Genomic DNA, 19453 nt, shown 5'->3' on the forward strand with positions numbered 1-19453 from the left:
TTAAATCTGTGATTGGAGCTGAAGGAGAACTCAGAAACAGTGTCAGAAAAAGTGTCAAGTTTGTGCACGTCAGTCAGCTGCTGAGTCCTCAGTGCTTCTGAAATATTCTTCTAATGAAATGTGTCAAACTGCCAACACGATGTCAGTTAACATGCAGCGTGAAATCCTCTGCCTCGCTCCTATGTGTTCCTGAAAGGGGGTTTAAGTTTCTCCCTTGGTTGTAGATTATGTTTTGGAAATACACCAAAAAGGCACTGTTCCTCCATCAAGGAATGACAAACATGCGAAAGAAAACATGACTAACTCACTGCTGCTACAATGCATGTTCTTTTTTTTTTTGCATGTGACAGTGAACGACCAGCAGTTTTAACCTCTTTTTCCCCCCACTATGCACCTTCAGTGATCAAAATCGACCCAAACTCATTATAACATGGGGGCAATAAGCTCAGCATGCTGTATTTAATTCCTTCACTATCACCACAAAAAATGAAAATTAATTATCCTACTTTGAGATATAAGAAGATGTAAAAAAAAAAAAAAAAAAAAAACTAAATACAAACACACTATTCTTTTCTACATCCTGTTTAAGGTCTAATATAACAGTTCTTTAGCTACTGACAGTTAAATCACAAGGCTGGTGTTATTCTCTGTATTTCTTATTATCAATAAAATCAATGAAAAGACAAAAACAAACGATGAGCATGTCCTGTAAACAGTCTGCCACAGTGTTACACTGCTGCTCCTTCATCACACTGTAGTTTATTTTGATTTAAGTCTTTCCTGCTGCCCCTCAAATCTCACTCAAGTGGATTAATCCGCTGCTTAAAATAGTCCCCAACAACTGCACAATTTACTCCGTTAGTGTGCAGCTGCTTGAAAACATAGCTGAGTCTTTTTTTTTCTTTTTGGTAAAAAATAAACTATAAATTTGTGATTTTTAAAGATTTATGTCTTCAATAGCAACCAATAACACAGTTTTTAAATGTTGGCAGAGACAAAAACCTTTTCTGTTTGGATTCAGCCATGTGAAATATGCATTGTCTTTGTCTTGATTGAAATGGAGATGGAGATGGAGTGGAAACGCTGCTCAGCTGGCACACTCAGTGTCAACAGAAAGTATGAGGGTTTTGAGGTGGTTATTATTATTATTACCCAACACAAATGAGGAATTATTATTAAGACCATTGTTATGTGCTTTCATAGATATCAGCCTTTGTAGGTGAGGCTTCCTTTTTTTAAAACAAATCAAATTACCACAAATTAACAGGGACACTTCAACAACAAGCCTGGGGCCGTGTGGTTGATCCAGCTGTGCACTGAACAGAGCGGAAAACAATAATAATAATAATAATACGATTTTTGGACAATAAGAAAAATACAAAATATCAACTCCAGCCTTTACTTTGATTATTAATTCCTGTTCTCCCATCACCTCTTGATTTTCCTGCTCAGTTTGCTTGTTATTTATCGACGACCACTTCGTTCAGCGTTCTACATACAGACCCCACTCTCTGTCTGTGAACTCATCGAACGCTCCAGCAAAAAAAGAAACATCTGGAAATGATTGTTGTGTGATTTCCTCAAGTGAAGGCTCATGTAGGTCTACAGCATGTAACTTGGCTTGATGAGGAAGTGAGATATACACCTCACATACTGTATATATGTGATACGATTGTGTCATCATCAGCAGCATTTTAACAATAAACAGTACAATCACATTGTTGTAAGTTGTAAGTGCACATCTGTTCATTTTGGTATGTTAGACTAAAGTGTCCAGGCTCGGTCAGTCAGACAGTGTAAATTATTCATAGTATTTGTTTGGATTTTTTTTTTCTTTATGGCGTGCCAGATACAAACAAAAAAAGCAAACTTTCCAACATCTGGCACGACAAGCAAGCCTTTTGCAAACATTAGGAATCATTTGCGAGCCTGTCTGATGCAGCGAGTGATGTGTGCGTTAAAGGGATAGTTCAACATTTTGGCAAATTGGTCCATTGCCATAATCCCTATAGTTATATAGCAGTAGGTTCGTTACCTTTAATTGTCGGTGCAAGCTATTTTTAGAACAGCGGAGCAGAGCCGCGAGCTGCTCAGAGCTACGCTACGGAGGCTCATGGGATTTCTTGGTTTCTCTCATCAAACTCATCAAATACACAATCCAACAACTCCAAAACGCTCTGGTGGACAAGTTGTGACCTGCACATTCACCACGCTATGAGATAATAACACAACGTTACCAGACAGAGTTGTTTTAGAGGGAAATTCATGCAAAACAGCGGATGCGTGTTGCGTTCAGGGGCAGTTTTTCAGCAACCGGTCTCTGAATTTACCTCTAAAATGGCTCTGTTAACATTGTGTTATTATCTCATAGCGTGGTGAATGTGCAGGTCACAACTTGTCCACCAGAGCGTTGTGGAGTTGTTGGATTGTGTATTTGATGAGTTTGATGATGGAAACCAAGAAATCCAATGAGCCTCCGTAGCGTAGCTCTGAGCAGCTTGCGGCTCTGCTCCGCCGTTCTAAAAATAGCTTGCACCGACAATTAAAGGTAACAAACCTACTGCTATGACTATAGGGATTATGGCAATGGGCCAATTTGCCAACATGTTGAACTATCCCTTTAAGGTGACACACAGCGTGAGCAGGGCCTACACGCTGGTGACGTACTCTGGCCCGTTGGCCGAGGTCTTGTCCTTGTCTCCCTCTGTGGGGACGCTGCTGTACTGGCAGCCCGGAGCTACGTCCACGGGTCTCACAGGGTCGTGTTGCTGTGGCGACGACAACGTGTCCGCCACTGGCTGCTGACCCTGCAGCGACAACTTCCTCTCCTTCTTATCCAGCAGGTGGAAGGACACCATGAGGAACACGGCGGACGACGCGACGACGGCACTGCAGGCGAAGTAGACGTGGAAGTAGTGGCCCGTTCTGTCCACCAGGACTCCTGCAACAAGAAAAGATTTCACAATAAAAGTCTGAACTTCTATTTTATTTCTTTCTTTCTGTGATTCCCATTGTTCCTTATAATTGAATTAAAAAAAAGGAACTCATGTGGTCATCATAGGATCATTAGAAGTGTTCCTGGGCAGCATGATGATAATTATGGCAAACACTGAGCCGGGTTTAATTGGTTTATTTCCAGTTAATTAACTCCAAATGATTGGTTGGTGGTTCCCAACAGGGAGGAGGTCAGGACCACAGCGAGGCAGCAAGGGGTCAAGAGATGATTGACAGGACAGGAAGGCCTCAATTTTTCATTTTTCTGTGTGTGAATTATTTGATAATTTCGCCTGTGAAAACTATTCAAATAAAAGCAGAGAGAAAAATGAAATAAATAAATAAATCGACTTTAGTTTGAATTCACATAATGAGACGTGCAACTAATGCAGTTTAAATGGATCTCATGTGAAATCAGGTCTGAACCACTGACCTCAACAGGCTTTTAATCAGTGCTCAACAGGTCAGCTGCAAAAATGTGTACATTTGTTAAAAGGTAGAATAAACAATTCAACAAATATGAAGGATAAAGTTTCCGAAAATAAATAATAATGAACACATTTTTAATTTAAGGTGAATAACTTTGCATATCATGTTTTTTGGTTTTTATTTTTAAGCGCTGAGAAAGAGCCAGGGCAGACTACATTTCATTGCATTGACTGCACACTGTACTTTTTAATGTATATGACAAATAAACTAAACTAACTAACTTTGTATAACTAGGAAAAACTGAAACACCTGATTTCTGATATATGATATTGTGTAAATGAGCAGTTCATTTGTAAAATGTGTGAGCTGCACAGAGGCCTTTTCCAGTCACATGTGAGAGAGTAACTTCTGCTGTGACTTGTGTCTGTGGTTACGTCAATGCCCGGCATCTGTCATCTGAGACGGAGGCAGCTGTGGGTGAGAGCCGCTGCCCTTTTCCTCGACTCCGCTGCCACTTCATAGAAACCCACTCTGCTCCTGAACGCAGCACAGAACTTAACTGAACTGTAGCTACTGAACAAAAACTCTGCCTAAGAGCATGTAATGTTGTTATTTACAGAAACAGCCTGAAGCAGCAGCAGAACGAGCTGCACTTTTCTAGTCCTGTTGTGCTTCTGCCATTCACATAATAACACTGAGGTGGAAACATGTGAACCGCAGCACAGAAAACACACAAAACTGCTCCTTAATCTTTATCTTATATGATAAAAAAGCAAAGTTAGTCGAACCACTGTGAACTTGCAGGATCGGGTAGCAGGACTGTAAAAAGCTTCACAGTGAATAATGCAGTGAAATGCACTAGAAACTAGGCCACACGTCTCTTTCATAAAGCTGCAAGTCACTGTGCTGCAGCTGCCACGGTTCACACACACACACACACACACACACACTGTTGCCACTTCCTCACGTTCCTGATTTGTGGATTCAGAGGAGGTGATCGAGGCCGAGCGAGCGAGCGAGCGGCTCAGGTTTCAAATCCTAAAGCTGAAAGGGCAGGCCACGTTTTTCCCTCAGGTCAGGTGCCTGTGTGAACGCTGGAACAGGTTTTTCTCCTGCTGTGACCACTCCTCATGTTGATACTGAGATGGGATGGGAGGTAAAATCCACTCAGTCGGCCGCTGTTTCCCTCCGTGTGTGGTTTAATCAGCTCGATCACGTCCATCTGCGTGTGTGCGTTGCATCATTTCCTTTTTGCACAAACCTGATTATTTTCTACCTCCAGAGCTCCTAAGAATTCAATCTGAAGCCTGTGAACTCACTCTGCATCATATCTGCCCGCTCTATCTCCCTCCCGCCCCAGATAATAACAGAACGTTACAAGACAGAGTTGTTTTAGAGGTAAATGCAAAACCGTTGATGCGCGTTCCCGTCAGGCGGGGCAGTTTTTCGGCAAGCAAGTCTCTGAATTTCCCTCGATTTACATTGTTGGATTTATTGTGTATTTGATGAGTTTGATGAGGAAAACCAAGAAATCCCATGAGCCTCTGTAGTGTAGCTCTGAGCAGCTCGCGACTCTGCTCCGCCGTTCTAAAAATAGCTTGCACCGACAATTAAAGGTAACGGACCTACTGCTAAAATTATAGGGATTATGGCAATGGGCCAATTTGCCAAAATGTTGAACTATCCCTTAAACAGCTTCAGGGTTCCCACTCTTTTCCAGGACTTTTCCAGAACATTTTCTCTCTCTTCCAGAAGTGTTCTTTCTTTCGACAGCTGTACCTTATTTCAGACATGAAAATGTCAAACAAAGCTCTGTTTTCCAGGACAACTCAAACTTTTCTCTCATTTCCCATGTGTTTTCTATGACAATTTGTCAACCATTTGTCAACAAAACTCAGGCTTTGGAAACAAAACAAACAAGTCGGTGCAGAGAAACCCGCCTACACAAGTTGGAGGTATCAGTTAATCTCTAGTTTTCTCAATACAAAAGCATGAATACAAATGGATGTGAGCTCATTCTGCATCCTATCTGCCCGCTCTATCTCCCGCCCCCCTCCTCCCGTTGTGTTTGCGTTACCTGCCAGCGGAGGCCCGATGAGCAGCGTGATGCTCTCCATGATGGCGAGGAGGCCGAGGGCCGAGGGGAAGCGGCTCATCTCCACCGTGTCCATGAGGACGGTGAACATGAGCGAGCCGACCACGCTCATGGAGAGGCCGTAGATCACCACGTAGGCCAGCAGCACGGGGAACGTGGCCCCCAGGCAGCAGATGCTGTTGCTGAGCCCGTTGACCAGCAGCGCCGCGGCGAACACGTACACGTGGCGCCCTTTGAACCACGGCGTGTTGACGGCGATGCCGAAGGGCGGCCGCACCACGATGTTGACGATGCCCAGGATGGAGAGCAGCAGCGCCGCCTGGCCCTGCTCCATGTCGTTGGCCGTGGCGTAGGGAACCAGATACACCAGCGGCACCACGAAGCCCAGCATCATCCAGGTGATGCCGATGGCGTAGGCACGGTAACGGGAGTTGTTGCAGAACTGGTCGAAGGCCATGTGTTTGCTCAGAGACGCCACGAAGCACCTTTACACACCAAAAGCATTAAACACAGCATTATACACCACAAGGATTACTTAGCACCAACCAATCCGCTCTTCATCAGCAGGGCCGGCCCCTGGCATAAACACTCTATGCGGTTGTTTAGGGCCACAGCCGTTAGGTGGGGGGCCACATGATCAGAAAGGTACCGGGGTTCATCAAGTCATTTAAACATCCTGAGGTCTGCACGTGCACGCTATGAGCTCTATATGTAATTTGAAGTCAATATTCAGCTTCTTTTATCTGACATTTGAGACATTTGGTGAAAATAGAACGGCAGAATGACAACATTTGTGCTCAAAAACAATCTTACAAAATTTCATTTTAGACTTGTTTTCTATACTTAGCCTATATATTACTGTATTCATATCCTATTTCAAGCATCAAAACAGTTCATTATCATGACTGAAGGAGTGTTTTCACAAGGGTTTTGATATTTTTCAAAAAGCAGACCTCAAATTTCAAGCATTTGGCCTAAATTATTTCTTTATACAGTGTTCTAGGACAAATTGGCCTCAGTGTGCTTACAGCGGAGGTTCTAATATTTAGACATAAAACACTTGAGTATTGTTACATCTGCAAGTATCTTAAAAAGATCAATTTAAGAAAATATGTAAAAGTCGAGATGGCCTCAAACCTCAGAGGGCATAAACACGTCTGTATTCAGTTTTAACCAGTGATTTGGTGTTTGCGCTTAGAGTGGGCCACAAACAAAAATCTTGTTTAGGGCCACCAAAATCCTAGGGCCTTGTTCATCAGTACCAAAACATTGAAATTCGAAGACCTGGTTAACTTAAACACTGCCGTAATAATAATAATATTTTAGATGTATTGTACATTTTATAGTGTTGTATGTAATTTTGATGTCTTTCTTCTTACCTTCTTTTTTTTTTTTCTACTAAAAGCCTAACTAGGGACGGGAGTTGGAAACTAGCATTAGCTATAATCTCTGTATGCAGAACATCAGTCACATTGACTTGTTTGTAACGAGCGGAAGTGTCACTATGTTAACCTGCATTGTCCCTATCAAATAAACTGAATTAAATGAAATGAAATGTTTCTGTTTTGTGGAATGGACGAATAAATAAATCAATCAATCAAATCAAGCACCTCCATATCGTCCTCAACAACCCCTCCTTCTTCTTTTTCTTCTCCTCCTTCCTCGCTCTCTCCTCCTCCTCCTCTTTCTCCTTCTCTGGTGGCGGCGGTCCGTGGTTCATCAGGGGCTCGCCGCGCGGCCTCGGCGGCTGCAGCGGCCGCATCACGGCGCCGCACACGCAGCAGTTGAGCAGCACGGCCCCCAGCACCAGGAAGCTTCCTCTCCAGCCCAGCTCAGTGTGGAGGTAGTTACCCAGGAAAGGCAGCGTGCACAGGCCCAGCGCCGTGCCGGTGGAGGACATGGCGTTGGCGAACGCACGGCGCCGCACAAAGTAGTGTCCTAAGATCGTCACGGCCGGCTGGAAGCTGAAGCAGAAACCGAGTCCTGCAGAATGAAGCAAGAAAACACACTGGTGAAAAAGTTGTGTCGGGTCTGGTCTGATCTGGTATTCTCTACATACAATATACATGGGCGGGGCTTTGTTGTGACATCACAAAGTGACAGGAAGTCCTGACGGCTGGTTTTAAGGCTCAGTTTCTGAATACAGGCTGTGTGCATTTCTCTGTGGACTGAGGCTTTGATACTTTGACAGTATTAATATAGAACCTAGGGCTGCTTTATAATCACACTACACATGGACATCTACCTTTATACTGTATGGAGCTTTAACACAAACATCTACCTTTATACTGTATGGAGCTTTAATACAAACATCTACCTTTATACTGTATGGAGCTTTAATACAAACATCTACCTTTATTTTGAAGGAGCTTTAAGACAAACATCTACCTTTATTTTGAAGGAGCTTTAACACAAACATCTACCTTTATTTTGAAGGAGCTTTAAGACAAACATCTACCTTTATTTTGAAGGAGCTTTAACACAAACATCTACCTTTATTTTGAAGGAGCTTTAACACAAACATCTACCTTTATACTGTATGGAGCTTTAATACAAACATCTACCTTTATTTTGAAGGAGCTTTAATACAAACATCTACTTTCATTTTGAAGGAGCTTTAACACAAACATCTACCTTTATTTTGAAGGAGCTTTAACGCAAACATCTACCTTTATACTGTATGGAGTTTTAATATAATACAATTGTATACAATATAATAATACAATGTAATACAATTGAAGCTTCCTTTTTAAAGTTTAAAGCTTTGGTAGTAGATTTTTCTGGCCAAACAACTCCAACTCTTTCATAATGATAGATTAAAATATACTTTTATTGTCCCCATGGGGAAATTTGTCTTGGAAACGAGTGAATGATGTCTGATTAAATTATTACTAACATGTTTGCTATTAATTATGGAGTCAATCTCTTGTGCAGCTGATGAATTTAAGTCTAATATCTCTAGATTTAATTTATCTCCTTCAGCAGCTTCAGCAGCCGGTGTCTAACTCTTGACTTTTGTTGTTTCGGCGCTGGACGGGGGCAGTCATGCACAGTGTGTCATGTGTAACCATGATCCTCAAAGTGTGTCAGCTGGGACAATAAATCTGCTGTGATGTTTGCTGACCTGTAATAACCCCGGCCGTGATGTAAAGCTCTGTGATGGACTGGGTGAAGGAGCTGGCAGCCATCCCCAGTCCGCTCAGGACTCCGCCCAGCATGACGGTGGCTCGGCAGCCAAGTCTCTCCACCAGCACGCTGCAGAACGGACCTGTGGAGGAAAACACAACGTAATGCTCTTATTAGTTTAATGCAGAGAGAGAGAGGGGAACAGAAGAGGGTGAAAGACCCACATACTAGCAAGAGAGGGGCGGCTATTTTCTTTTTTTTTCTTCTTCTTTTTCCAACAAATTACTCAGAGCAGCAACTGTAGAAGGAGTTGATAATTAGCATGAATGAGCTGCTAAAACAGCAGGAAACTCAGGGTAACGTGAGATGAGAGGAAAACACTTTATCTGTTCAAGAACCAAGAGGAACAAATATGACTTGGTGCTTTTCCAAGTAAAAGCTTCTTTATTTGGAGAATTTACTACTTTTCTGTTTCTTATGTCATAATAAACTGAACATCTTTGGTCTTAAATGTTAAAAGTGTGAAGTCATGTACATACTGTTTTCTGTGTTTTTTTCTCAGATCAAAACAGTTTTAATATTCTTACATTACACTGCCCAGAACATATATCACTGAGTTGGACTGAAACGCCTCCAAAGATGACTGCTTCTAACTGGCTCAAACTGATATTTGAGAAAATTCCAGTTGAATCTCTAATTTGACTTTTTTTTTTTTTTTTTCTTAATCCTGCAGAGCATTTCACATAACTTTAAGCATTAATCTGCATCCGGATGAATGACCGTAGGCTACTAAGAATAAAAGCATGACTGAAAACACGGCTGCTCTCTTGCTCAATCATATCTGACCTATGCAAGTTTCAAATCCATTTCTAGTGTCAGACACATGAGATCCGGACACAACAACAGCCTGACTTCCCCTCTCTCGCTGCGTCACTCGGCCTCATAAATCAATCTGTGCCTGAGGAAGACGTCTCGGTCTCGCAGCCTCAGTGCTAAATACAGTGGAGTATATTGGTTAAAGGTCACGGAGGGGGAGCGGTAATTTTAACACATTCTGGTGCCTTTGTTGTCAGGCAACAGGGCTGCAAGGTAGCGATGTGGATATTAACTAGGACCTTAATGAGTCCGGCACACACGTCACACAGCTCAGAAAAAAAAAAAAACTGTAGAGAATTGAACATGTCAGACCTGCAACTTTTAAATCTGAATTATGAGCTGTCTTATCTCAATCTTTATCTTTTAAACACAAAAAATAAAATTAAACTTAATTAACTATAAAAAAGAGTGAAGGAGTCGTTGTGGAGGAGATTCTTGTCGTGTCAAATCAGTTTAAGAAAATGATTTCCAGGGCTAAAGCCGATTAAGAAAAACCATAGAGATAATCTGACAAGCTTTTTCATTTGAAGTCTTTAGTTGTGTAAAAACTACACAGATGAAAACATGGGAATCTTTAATGTGCAGTTCTTCAGTGACTCTGCTCTGTTGGATTTTATAATAAACACAACACCAGTCATATCCTCTGCTGCTGCTGCTGCTTCAGGTTCCAGAAAAATATGAGTCACGTCTGAACGGCGCCTGTGCTCATCCTGTCCTCCAGGTCACTGAAGCTGCTGGTGATGAGTGAAATTTCTACCAGTTTTATTAAAAGATAAACCTCAGATTCATTCTTCATGTCACATTTCTTCCAGCTCAGGAGAAATTTCCAAGATCAAAAGCGTCCGTGTCCTCAAAAATCTCCTGAGAAACTGTGGGTAATTATCACACGTGATGTAGCTACCCTTCCTCCCACACACACAATGTTTTAACTCTCCATAAGAATAAAAAAAAAATGAAAAAACTGCCCAGAATCCAGCAGCTTAATGGATAAAGTCTGCATTTTAAATATTGTCAATAAATCTTCTGAAAAACCTAAAACAAACAACTTCTCTCTGCTTTCATAACTTAAGCCCCGAGGCGACTAGCTCCACACACGTCTTTAAATATATAACAGAGTATTTTTCTGGCTGTTTGCTCCTATTTGAGGAATATCTGTCATTTACAGTTAGACAGCAGTTCTCTGTGTTTCTGTAACAATACTGATAAGCTGCATATCGAACATCCTGTGTCTCACTGTCAGTTGGGCTTTCATGGGGAAACTTACAGCTGCTGGTGTCACCGGACCAAATGAGGCCAAACCACTGAGAGTAATGGAGTAAATAAAAGCTGCATTTTATTGCTAAGAAGTTACGTTTTTCATTTAAAGAGGAACTATGCAGGATTTTGACATTAACAATGCTTCATTTGTACCTTAATTAGTAACTAAATTACAGGGAGAATGGAGGCTCTCTGCCTTCCACCTCGCGTCTCTTGGCTGAAAACCAACCTTGTAGGATCAGAGCCTCCGACCCGGTGTCCCAGCTCTCGTAACGCCTAACAAACCCACTGCAAAAACTCAAAATCTTACCAAGAATATTTGTCTTATTTCAAGTCAATACAAATCTCATTCTACTTAAAATAAGACTCATCACATTAAAAACAGCTTGTTTTTAGACAGTTTTTACTTCTTTCAAGCAGATTTTCACTTGAAATCATCTGATAGTGGAGCAAGTTTTCCCTTTCTTATTACAAGCACAAAAAACTTTTTTTTTTCTACTTATTTCAAGTGAAAATGAGTTTGAAACAAGTGAAAACTGTCTAAAAACAAGTTCATTTTTAGGTGATGAATCTTATTTTAAGTGGAAAGAGTTTAGTTTTGACTAGAAATGAGACATTTTGACAAGAAATAAGACAAATATTCTTGGAAAGATTATGTGTTTTTGCAGTGCCCCGTAACCCATAATCTCTTGTTTATGACAGATAAGACTACACAAATATACACATGGTATTAACATGGTAGATGATAAATAACGTTGTCCACCGCTCCATGGATTGATTTCTCACCAGCTTCGTTGAAAAATGTAAAATGCACATGGAGGAGAGGAGGGTTAGAGACACAGAGGAGAAAAGACCGGATTTGAATAGTTCCCCTTTAAAGAATAAAGGTGCTACTTCATCTTTGAAAAATCACATACAGCAGCTTTAATATTTGGGATATAATGACTCTTCTTAGCACACTGAGGTCACTGTGGGCTGTGGGTATCCTTCAGGCCACGGTTTCTCATGGAACAATATTTTTTAAAACAACACCAACGCAGCAGGAAAAGGCTGAATCACTCTGAAGGTCCCACTCTGGTTTCACTGCTCCCTGCCTTAAAACATCAACAACAGGTAGAAACTGAAGCTACCAAGAGGTGACGGGGTCATTAAAGGGCAGTTTGTAGTGATAATAACATCTGGAGCGATAACGTAATAATGATACGACCTGGAATAATAATAATAATGATGATAATGTGGAGTTACAATCTGAGCACACACAGTTGAATCATTAACTAAATAAAGGGCGGCTTGGTTGCAGGTTTTGCTGACTTTACCTCCCGCGTGCAGCACCGACGTCATGATGGAGGGCACCCACGACGTCTCGCTGTTGGTGGCGTGGAACTCGTTCTGCAGGTCGGTGTAGAAGATGCCCACGCAGGAGGGGAAGGCCAGGGTCAGAGCCAGGACCATGATGGTGGCGACCAGCACCACCCAGCCCCAGCCGCCGTCAGGGGCCACGACCGCCGCCCTCACAGAGGACACGGGCTCTCCCGCCGCCGCCGCCGCACGCTGGTGCTGACCCCCTCCTCCCTCCACTAGGGGTGGGAGAAAAAATAAATTCACTATATAATTCAATATTTTTTTGGACGCAATATTTTTTTTATATATTGTGCAATGTGCATTTGTTCGCCTTTTTTACATACAGAGAGTCCAGGTTTTGAAAAGGGTTTAAAGGGAACATTTTTTTTGTGTCTTGCCTCACTCCCGAGTCTATGACCAGCAGATAGACACCATCCTTTCGACTGTGCGTGCAGTAACGAGGGAGATAGAGCCGTATCACCCGTAATTAGCTTAGCTCAAACGCTGGAAGTGCATCGGTAGTGTTAGCCTGCCTCCTACCCAAGCTGAAATCTGATTTCATTTTAGCTCTAAACTCTGTAAATATATAAATTTATCGACATTTCAAACATTTTTAGGCGAGAAAGTAGCCGTTTAGATCAGCAGTGTGTCGTTAATTTGTCTAAATACCAGCTGTTTACAATTTTGTTCAGACGAATTCGGCGCTACTCAAGCTAGCTGTTGTGACCAACGCACTTCCGGTTACTTTCACAAAATAAAACACCTGTTGCCCTTTACATACAGAAAACCATGACGATAGAATTTGTGCTTTTACTTTGAAATAGGAAGCTAACCTACCCTCGATGTAGCTAGCTCGAACCAAAATAAACCGTCTTTGCTTGAACCCTCCGTTTTGATAGATCTCGTCCCGTTAGCGGCATTTGACCGCTCAAGATGCCTTACCGGAGAGTTTTGTCAGCTCTGAGACGAAGATCGGCCCGCCGGTTTCCGTTTAGAGTTGCTGAAGAGTTTCTCTGATGACTTTAGGTGGAGGCAGGCTAACACTACCCATACACTTCCAGGGTTTGAGCTAAGCTAATTACAGGCGATACAGCTCTATCTCCCTTGTTACTGCACGCACAGTCGAAAGGATGGTGTCTATCTGCTGGTCATGGACTCGGGAGTGAGGCAAGACACGTAAAAAAAAAAATGTTGGCGTATCCTTTTAAGTTCACTTTATAATGGTGTAGCTATGTTAATGTATAGGCTCCTACAGTATTTGTGTGCAGAAGATAAATGTTCAAATGTAGCAGTTTACCTCAGTCTATCTCATTTTGTCAGAAAGGTTTCAGAAGCCTGTTTTTTCTATACTCTTCTATTTTTGCCCCTTTTTTGCAGTCTAGGCTTTTGAAAAGAGAGTAAACATATATATTGCTGCTGAATAAATCTTAAAAACGGACTTACATGTGATATTCCTGGAATAGTCTGTAGACAATCATAATCATTCAACTGTTTCACTGGTGTTAAAAATGCAGACTAAAAATCGAGAAAATCGGCAATATTGTAGAATCGCAATTTAATCGGTATCCAAAAAATCGTAGAAGAATTGGGAGAAAAGCATATCGTCCCATGCAGCCCTACCCTCGTCGGCTTCACAGTCGAAGGCCTCCTCTTGAACTTTGTCGTGCTCCATCCCGTTGGCCTGCTCTCCAGCTCCTCCGCCGCCGGCCTCCGAGTGGAGGAAGAGATCGCGCCTCCCTCTGATCCCATTTCTCTGAGTCATTTTCTGCTCGGCAGGAGAAGTTCAGGCGAGGCTCCCGTGTTGTTAGCTCTGCAGGGTGTGTAATTACTTTTGCTGCCCATGTCACTGTAACTGCTGCTGCTGCCGCGACCTTTCAGGAAACCTTTTAAACGACAAAAGCAAACAAACCAAGTCAAGATTGTGCGGAGCAGCTGATGTGCTGAGTGGTTTTTATGGTGCATGTTTTCAGCTTGAGACTGAGAGATCATCACAGCACAAAGAAAACGACTGAACTGAACTGAACTGCCATGAAAAACTCTGTACAGAAGCCGAAGGTTCCCAGAGGAAGAATCCTAATAACTTCCTCTTCCTCTCTGACTTTTGCTCACTATGAGGTTGAGATATGGAGCTACAAGTTAAGTATATTGAACCATTGCACAGACAGAATTAATCATAAGAGTTTTAATATCACTCCGACCTTCTTCTGGTGGCACTATGAGCTGAAGATCTGTAGGTATTAGTGGGATATCTTAACAATATTGAATTAGCTTGAAGCATTTATACAGATATCCATGGCTTTCAGAGGACAAATCATAATAATTTCAATGATCCTCTGACTTTTCTTCAGTTTTAAACCACACACACAGTTCTCAGCACACCTCTTGAGATAAGTTACAGTTACCTGCGATAAAAATTTCAAAGTGCATTCTTGGATGAATAACAACTCTGTCCTGCTGAATGGTGGGCGTGTGTAGTGAGTGACACAGACTGAAGCAAAAATGAAAACAGAAAACCAAAACAATGAGCTACAGGAATTAAAATCAACTGGTATTGTCAGTAGCCTATGTATTGCACATGTTACCTATAGCAGCTTTAGTAGTTTCTTCAGCTCTGAGAACTAAAGTCACACTCTCCTGTTAAAGGGATAGTTCAACATTTTGGCAAACTGGCCCATTGCCATAATCCCTATAGTTTTAGCAGTAGGTTTGTTACCTTTAATTATCGTTGCAAGCTATTTTTAGAACGGCGGAGCAGAGCCGCGAGCTGCTCAGAGCTACGCTACGGAGGCTCATGGGATTTCTTGGTTTCCCTCATCAAACTCATCAAATACACAATCCAACAACTGCAAAACGCTCTGGTGGACAAGTTGTGACCTGCACATTCACCACGCTATGAGATAATAACACAACGTTACCAGACAGAGTTGTTTTAGAGGTAAATTCATGCAAAACCGCTGATGCGCGTTGCCTTCAGGGACAGTTTTTCAGCAAGCAGTCTCTGTATTTACCTCTAAAACAACTCTGTCTGGTAGCGTTCTGTTATTATCTCATAGCGTGGTGAATGTGCAGGTCACAACTTGTCCACCAGAGAGTTTTGGAGTTGTTGGATTGTGTATTTGATGAGTTTGATGAGGGAAACCAAGAAATCCCATTAGCCTCCGTGGCGTAGCTCTGAGCAGCTTGCGGCTCTGCTCTGCTGTTCTAAAAATAGCTTGCACCGACAATTAAAGGTAACAAATCTACTCCTAAAACTACAGGGATTATGGCAATGGGCCAATTTGCCCTTTAACAACTTGTCAACAAACCTCAGGCTTTAGAAAGAAAGCAACAAGTCGGTGCAGAGAGACCTGCATACACAAGTTGGAGGTGAATCTCTAGTTTTCTGACTTTCTCAATACAAAAGCATGAATACAAAAGCATGTGTGCATCTGGACAATGGTCCTCAGTTTGCAGATGAGCCGACATCCTCCACGTGTTCAGAGAAAACTCTGACTATAGAGTTCAGAACAACTCCAGGATGATCGCTCGTGACTTAGCGTGACCTATACACACTTCCTGTAGCTGAAAACCCCGTCACCCCCACAGTTTCTTTTTTTATCTGCATTTCAAATCAGGAGGAGAAAAGGAGCAGACACACAAACACACACACACACACACACACACAGGCTGGAGAACAAACATGCATGTGTGGATGCAAATGGAGTCTGGAGAGCATGAGACTAACGTGCACTTGTGAAAAGGAAAAAAAAAAACTCTCAGATGAATGGTGCTCTGTGCAAAACTGAAATTTATCCCAAAGACATTTACTGTAATGCCATGGTCAGATGTACAAACTACACCACCCACACACACCCACACACACACACACGTCGCAGCTTTACAGTATGGCTTCAACTGTCACCGTTAAGTTTTTGCATCATTTGCAAATTTTCTGTGCAAAACGTACAAATGCAAAAACACAAAAGAACGATAACACAAGTTTACACATCACTAATCATGAGTGTGGTGCCTTCATGGACTGATGAGCTGCACTGTGACATGATAAGAGAGAAAAATATAAATAATAAAATACTATTTCCATTTTTCAGTTGAGTATAATAAGTTGTTAAGTGTCACTGTGTTTTAAAAATCATATTTTGAGGACAATAGAGAACTGAAAAAGTCCAATTACAACTATTTTATGAATCTGTCATGAACAAATAATGGATTTACATTTTATATGTTGAGCATAAACCTGCAGGTCTGCCAGAACCCTCAGTGCCTTTAAATCAACATTGAAGACTTTTATGTTTGCTGACACTTTTCATTAACTGCACTGTAACATTATTCTGTTATTTTATATCTTTTTTTTTTTACTATGTTTTAGTTGTTCTGTCTCCCTTTCTGTTTTACTTCTTTTTTAATCTGTTTTAATTCTTTCTCTTGTCTGTTTTTAAATAATGTTTGCTTTTTATGTTCTTATTTTGATCATATGTAAAGCACTTTGAGTTGTCTTGTTGCAGAAATGTGCTATACAAATAAACTTGCCTTGCCATAATACAGTAAATGTGAAAAAAATGACCACTGCAGATTCTGTTTTGGTAAAAATTACAGGATTAGTTGATACTAACTGAACATTACATCTTAAAACTATCAAACTTAATGATAGATTCACACTGTTAAACACAAGGCTCTGACAAATGAACTGTGTGTGTGATGCATCGTGTAATTTGTGTAACAATGGAGCCACAGGTGTTTGTGCGACCTGCTGTTCACCGAGCTACACAAGAATCCAACACTGATGCCGAGGTGATAAAGATCCGGTTCAGACTCGGTGATCCAGTTCACCCAGTGTGGGAAGGAACTGCCTGGGAGGAGGAGACACGGGATTTTCTTTTCTTTTACACTTGGCAGCATTGAAAATTAAGATTTTAAACTAATATTGAGTTTTCTCATGATAAATTATTCTGACGTGTGTATTTGTGTAATGATATTTTCATAATAAACATATTTCACCTGTCACGTTATCTTATCTTAGTTCAACACAACCACTGGAAACCGTCTGCACCCTGAATAAACAGGATTAACTCTCTGACTGGATGTTTTTCACAGGAGGTCGCGTGTCAAGACTATTTCATTATAACCGGAGCAGGAAACTCCACTTCATAAAATAAAGTCGTGTCGTTTCGTGTTTACATTTCAGTGTTTGAACAACTCAAAGAATGTGGATGGAAATCAGTGAAGCTTCCTGAGGCGCCGCCAGGTGGATTTCATTTACTTTTTTTTAACAGAAGCAGGTCTGATTTTTCTCATTTAACTCTTAATAATAAAACAAATCAGCACATTTAACTTTTCTTTTAAGGGACTGTCTCTGGAAACAACTTTTCGGGTGGTGTCCACATATACATTTGACCTCACTGTGCATCTCTCTCTGGCTTCCTCCCTTTACATTCCTCTCTGTCTCATGCAGGAGCTGAGGATCGTTACATAACTCGTGCAACTCTGCTGACTCCTAAAACACATGTGGAGTGTTTTCTACGGAAGCCCGGAGGAGGATGAGGACGGGTGGGTTTTCTCTCTGGGTCATAGTGACCCATGCAGACTTTGTGCTGCTCCCATCCGGTCACCGTCAAATCCAGCAGGAGCTTTGTCCTCTGCTATAACAGAACTAAACTTCATGGTATACATTCTTCACATGGTTGCACTTTACATAATGTATAGGTACACATTGTCACCATGAATGAAAAGGAGCAGGATGAAGAAAACTTAGAGTACCTGCCCCTCTCTGTTGTTATAATAACATTGGCTTACTTCAACACCAATATTATACTCTATTTCAAAATATTAAAGATGATGAAACATAATAGAAATAGCAGCGGACACAGCTTGTCTATCTATCTTTTCTTTTTTTCCTTCTTTTTCTCTTTCTCCTTCTTCTTTATTGTAGATGCTTATCTTTTTTAAACATTTTCTTAAACTGAGACATACCGTACTTGTACAACTTTTCAATTCCTTGCTTTGTGAATGCCATACTTTTACACCTGCAACAGAAATACACATTTGTTTTAAGCTTATTGCAAATGTATGTTTAAAATCAAGCCTCAGTCTGTTGGTTGTCCCCTTCCTCCAGTTTGAACAAGATTTGTAAATGTTCTGGTAATGATCTGTTCTTTGCTTTAAACATAATTTTTAAGGTCTGAAGTTCTATTATATCGGCCACTTTCAGCAAACCTGCAGAAATAAAAAAAATATGTTGCCTATTCATAATGTGTGTATGCAGCAGCCTACTGTATGTTGTATCTGAATCTGCATAAGGAGTGATGCTGATGTGGGACAGCCCATAGACGGATGGTGTGTCACTGTCACTTTCTCTTATTTAAAAAAAGAAAAAAAAGAGGAAGTGGAAGAGGACAGAGTGAGAACATTATGAGCTCGGTCTGTTTTACATACTGTCCCTGACCACAGCTCCAGCTGCGTTAACGTCGCCTTGTTTTTTCTACCTTCACCCACGTGGCACACACGCACGCACACATACACATATTTACGCACACAGCTCGGTGTTATTTCTGCTTGTTTACGGCTGGAAATCAAACCCAGACCCCCCCAGACCCCAGACCCCAGACCCATCAGCCCGCGGTGAGGTTGAACCGGCTGCACCGGTCGGATTCTGCTGTTCTGCAAGTATGTGTGGCTTTTTAACAACGCAAATGAACCATGAGAGTGTGTGTATGTGAGTGTGTGTTGTCATTATAGTAATCTTCTCTCCCCCTGCCTCTGGCTCGTTGCTCCACCACATCACCGGCTGCTGCAGCAAAGAGGAAGCGATGTGTGCAGTACAGTAGTAGCGTAGCGCGCATTTAAAACGCCCTTCCGTGGAAATGTATGTAACGTTTAAAATAAATAACATCTGGATTAACAACACTCACCTTTATCTTTACATTCAGGCTGTAATCCTCCGGCTTCCTCCTCCTCCTGCCTCCGTCACACAGGCGCGGTCGAGCAGTGGAGCAGCGGCAGCAGCTGAGCCGCCTGGGGGGGAGTGTGGTCCTCCTCCTCCTCCTCCTCTGGGCGGTGCTGCAGGGGCTGGGAGGGAGGAGCTGCAGCAGGCAGTGGTACTGTGGGAGTGTGGGAGTGGGCTGTGGGATGGAGACCAGCTCCACACTCTGCATAATGAGCCGTAATGGTGGACACAGTGTGCAGCCACTCAGACAGACAGTTAGACAGTGTTGTTGTGTGGGGGCTGTGGTATGTCGAGGGCTCTACAGACCAGACTAGAGCTCCTTATCTGGCAACCTACAGACCCAGAGCTTATAAAATACACTGTAAAACAAATCACATCAAAAATATTTTTAAAGA

The 19453-nt window shown here is 41.9% G+C and overlaps 1 protein-coding gene across 1 annotated transcript; it reads right to left on the bottom strand.

The window, feature by feature from the left end:
- Positions 1 to 2607: 2607 nt before the first annotated feature.
- slc16a5a (solute carrier family 16 member 5a) lies at positions 2608 to 19139 on the bottom strand. The gene is made up of 7 exons (XM_083994914.1): positions 19024 to 19139; positions 13739 to 14001; positions 12094 to 12354; positions 8643 to 8786; positions 7129 to 7501; positions 5501 to 6003; positions 2608 to 2941 (listed from the first exon to the last, which is right to left on the bottom strand). Exons 2-7 carry the CDS (start codon positions 13878 to 13880, stop codon positions 2649 to 2651), a joined length of 1716 nt encoding a protein of 571 aa, XP_083851040.1. The 5' UTR covers positions 13881 to 14001; positions 19024 to 19139; the 3' UTR covers positions 2608 to 2648.
- Positions 19140 to 19453: the final 314 nt, after the last annotated feature.

This window comes from Trachurus trachurus (assembly GCF_905171665.1).
Source record: "Trachurus trachurus genome assembly, chromosome: 19".
NCBI classification, from domain to species: Eukaryota; Metazoa; Chordata; class Actinopteri; order Carangiformes; family Carangidae; genus Trachurus; species Trachurus trachurus.

Coding starts and splice junctions, on each gene's coding strand:
- slc16a5a (XM_083994914.1), bottom strand. CDS start 13,880: ATGACTCAGAGAAATGGGATCAGAGGGAGGCGCGATCTCTTCCTCCAC. Junction 12,355..13,738: donor CGACTGTGAAGCCGACGAGG/GTAGGGCTGCAT, acceptor TCCCACCCCTAG/TGGAGGGAGGAGGGGGTCAG. Junction 6,004..7,128: donor TTGTTGAGGACGATATGGAG/GTGCTTGATTTG, acceptor TGGTGTGTAAAG/GTGCTTCGTGGCGTCTCTGA.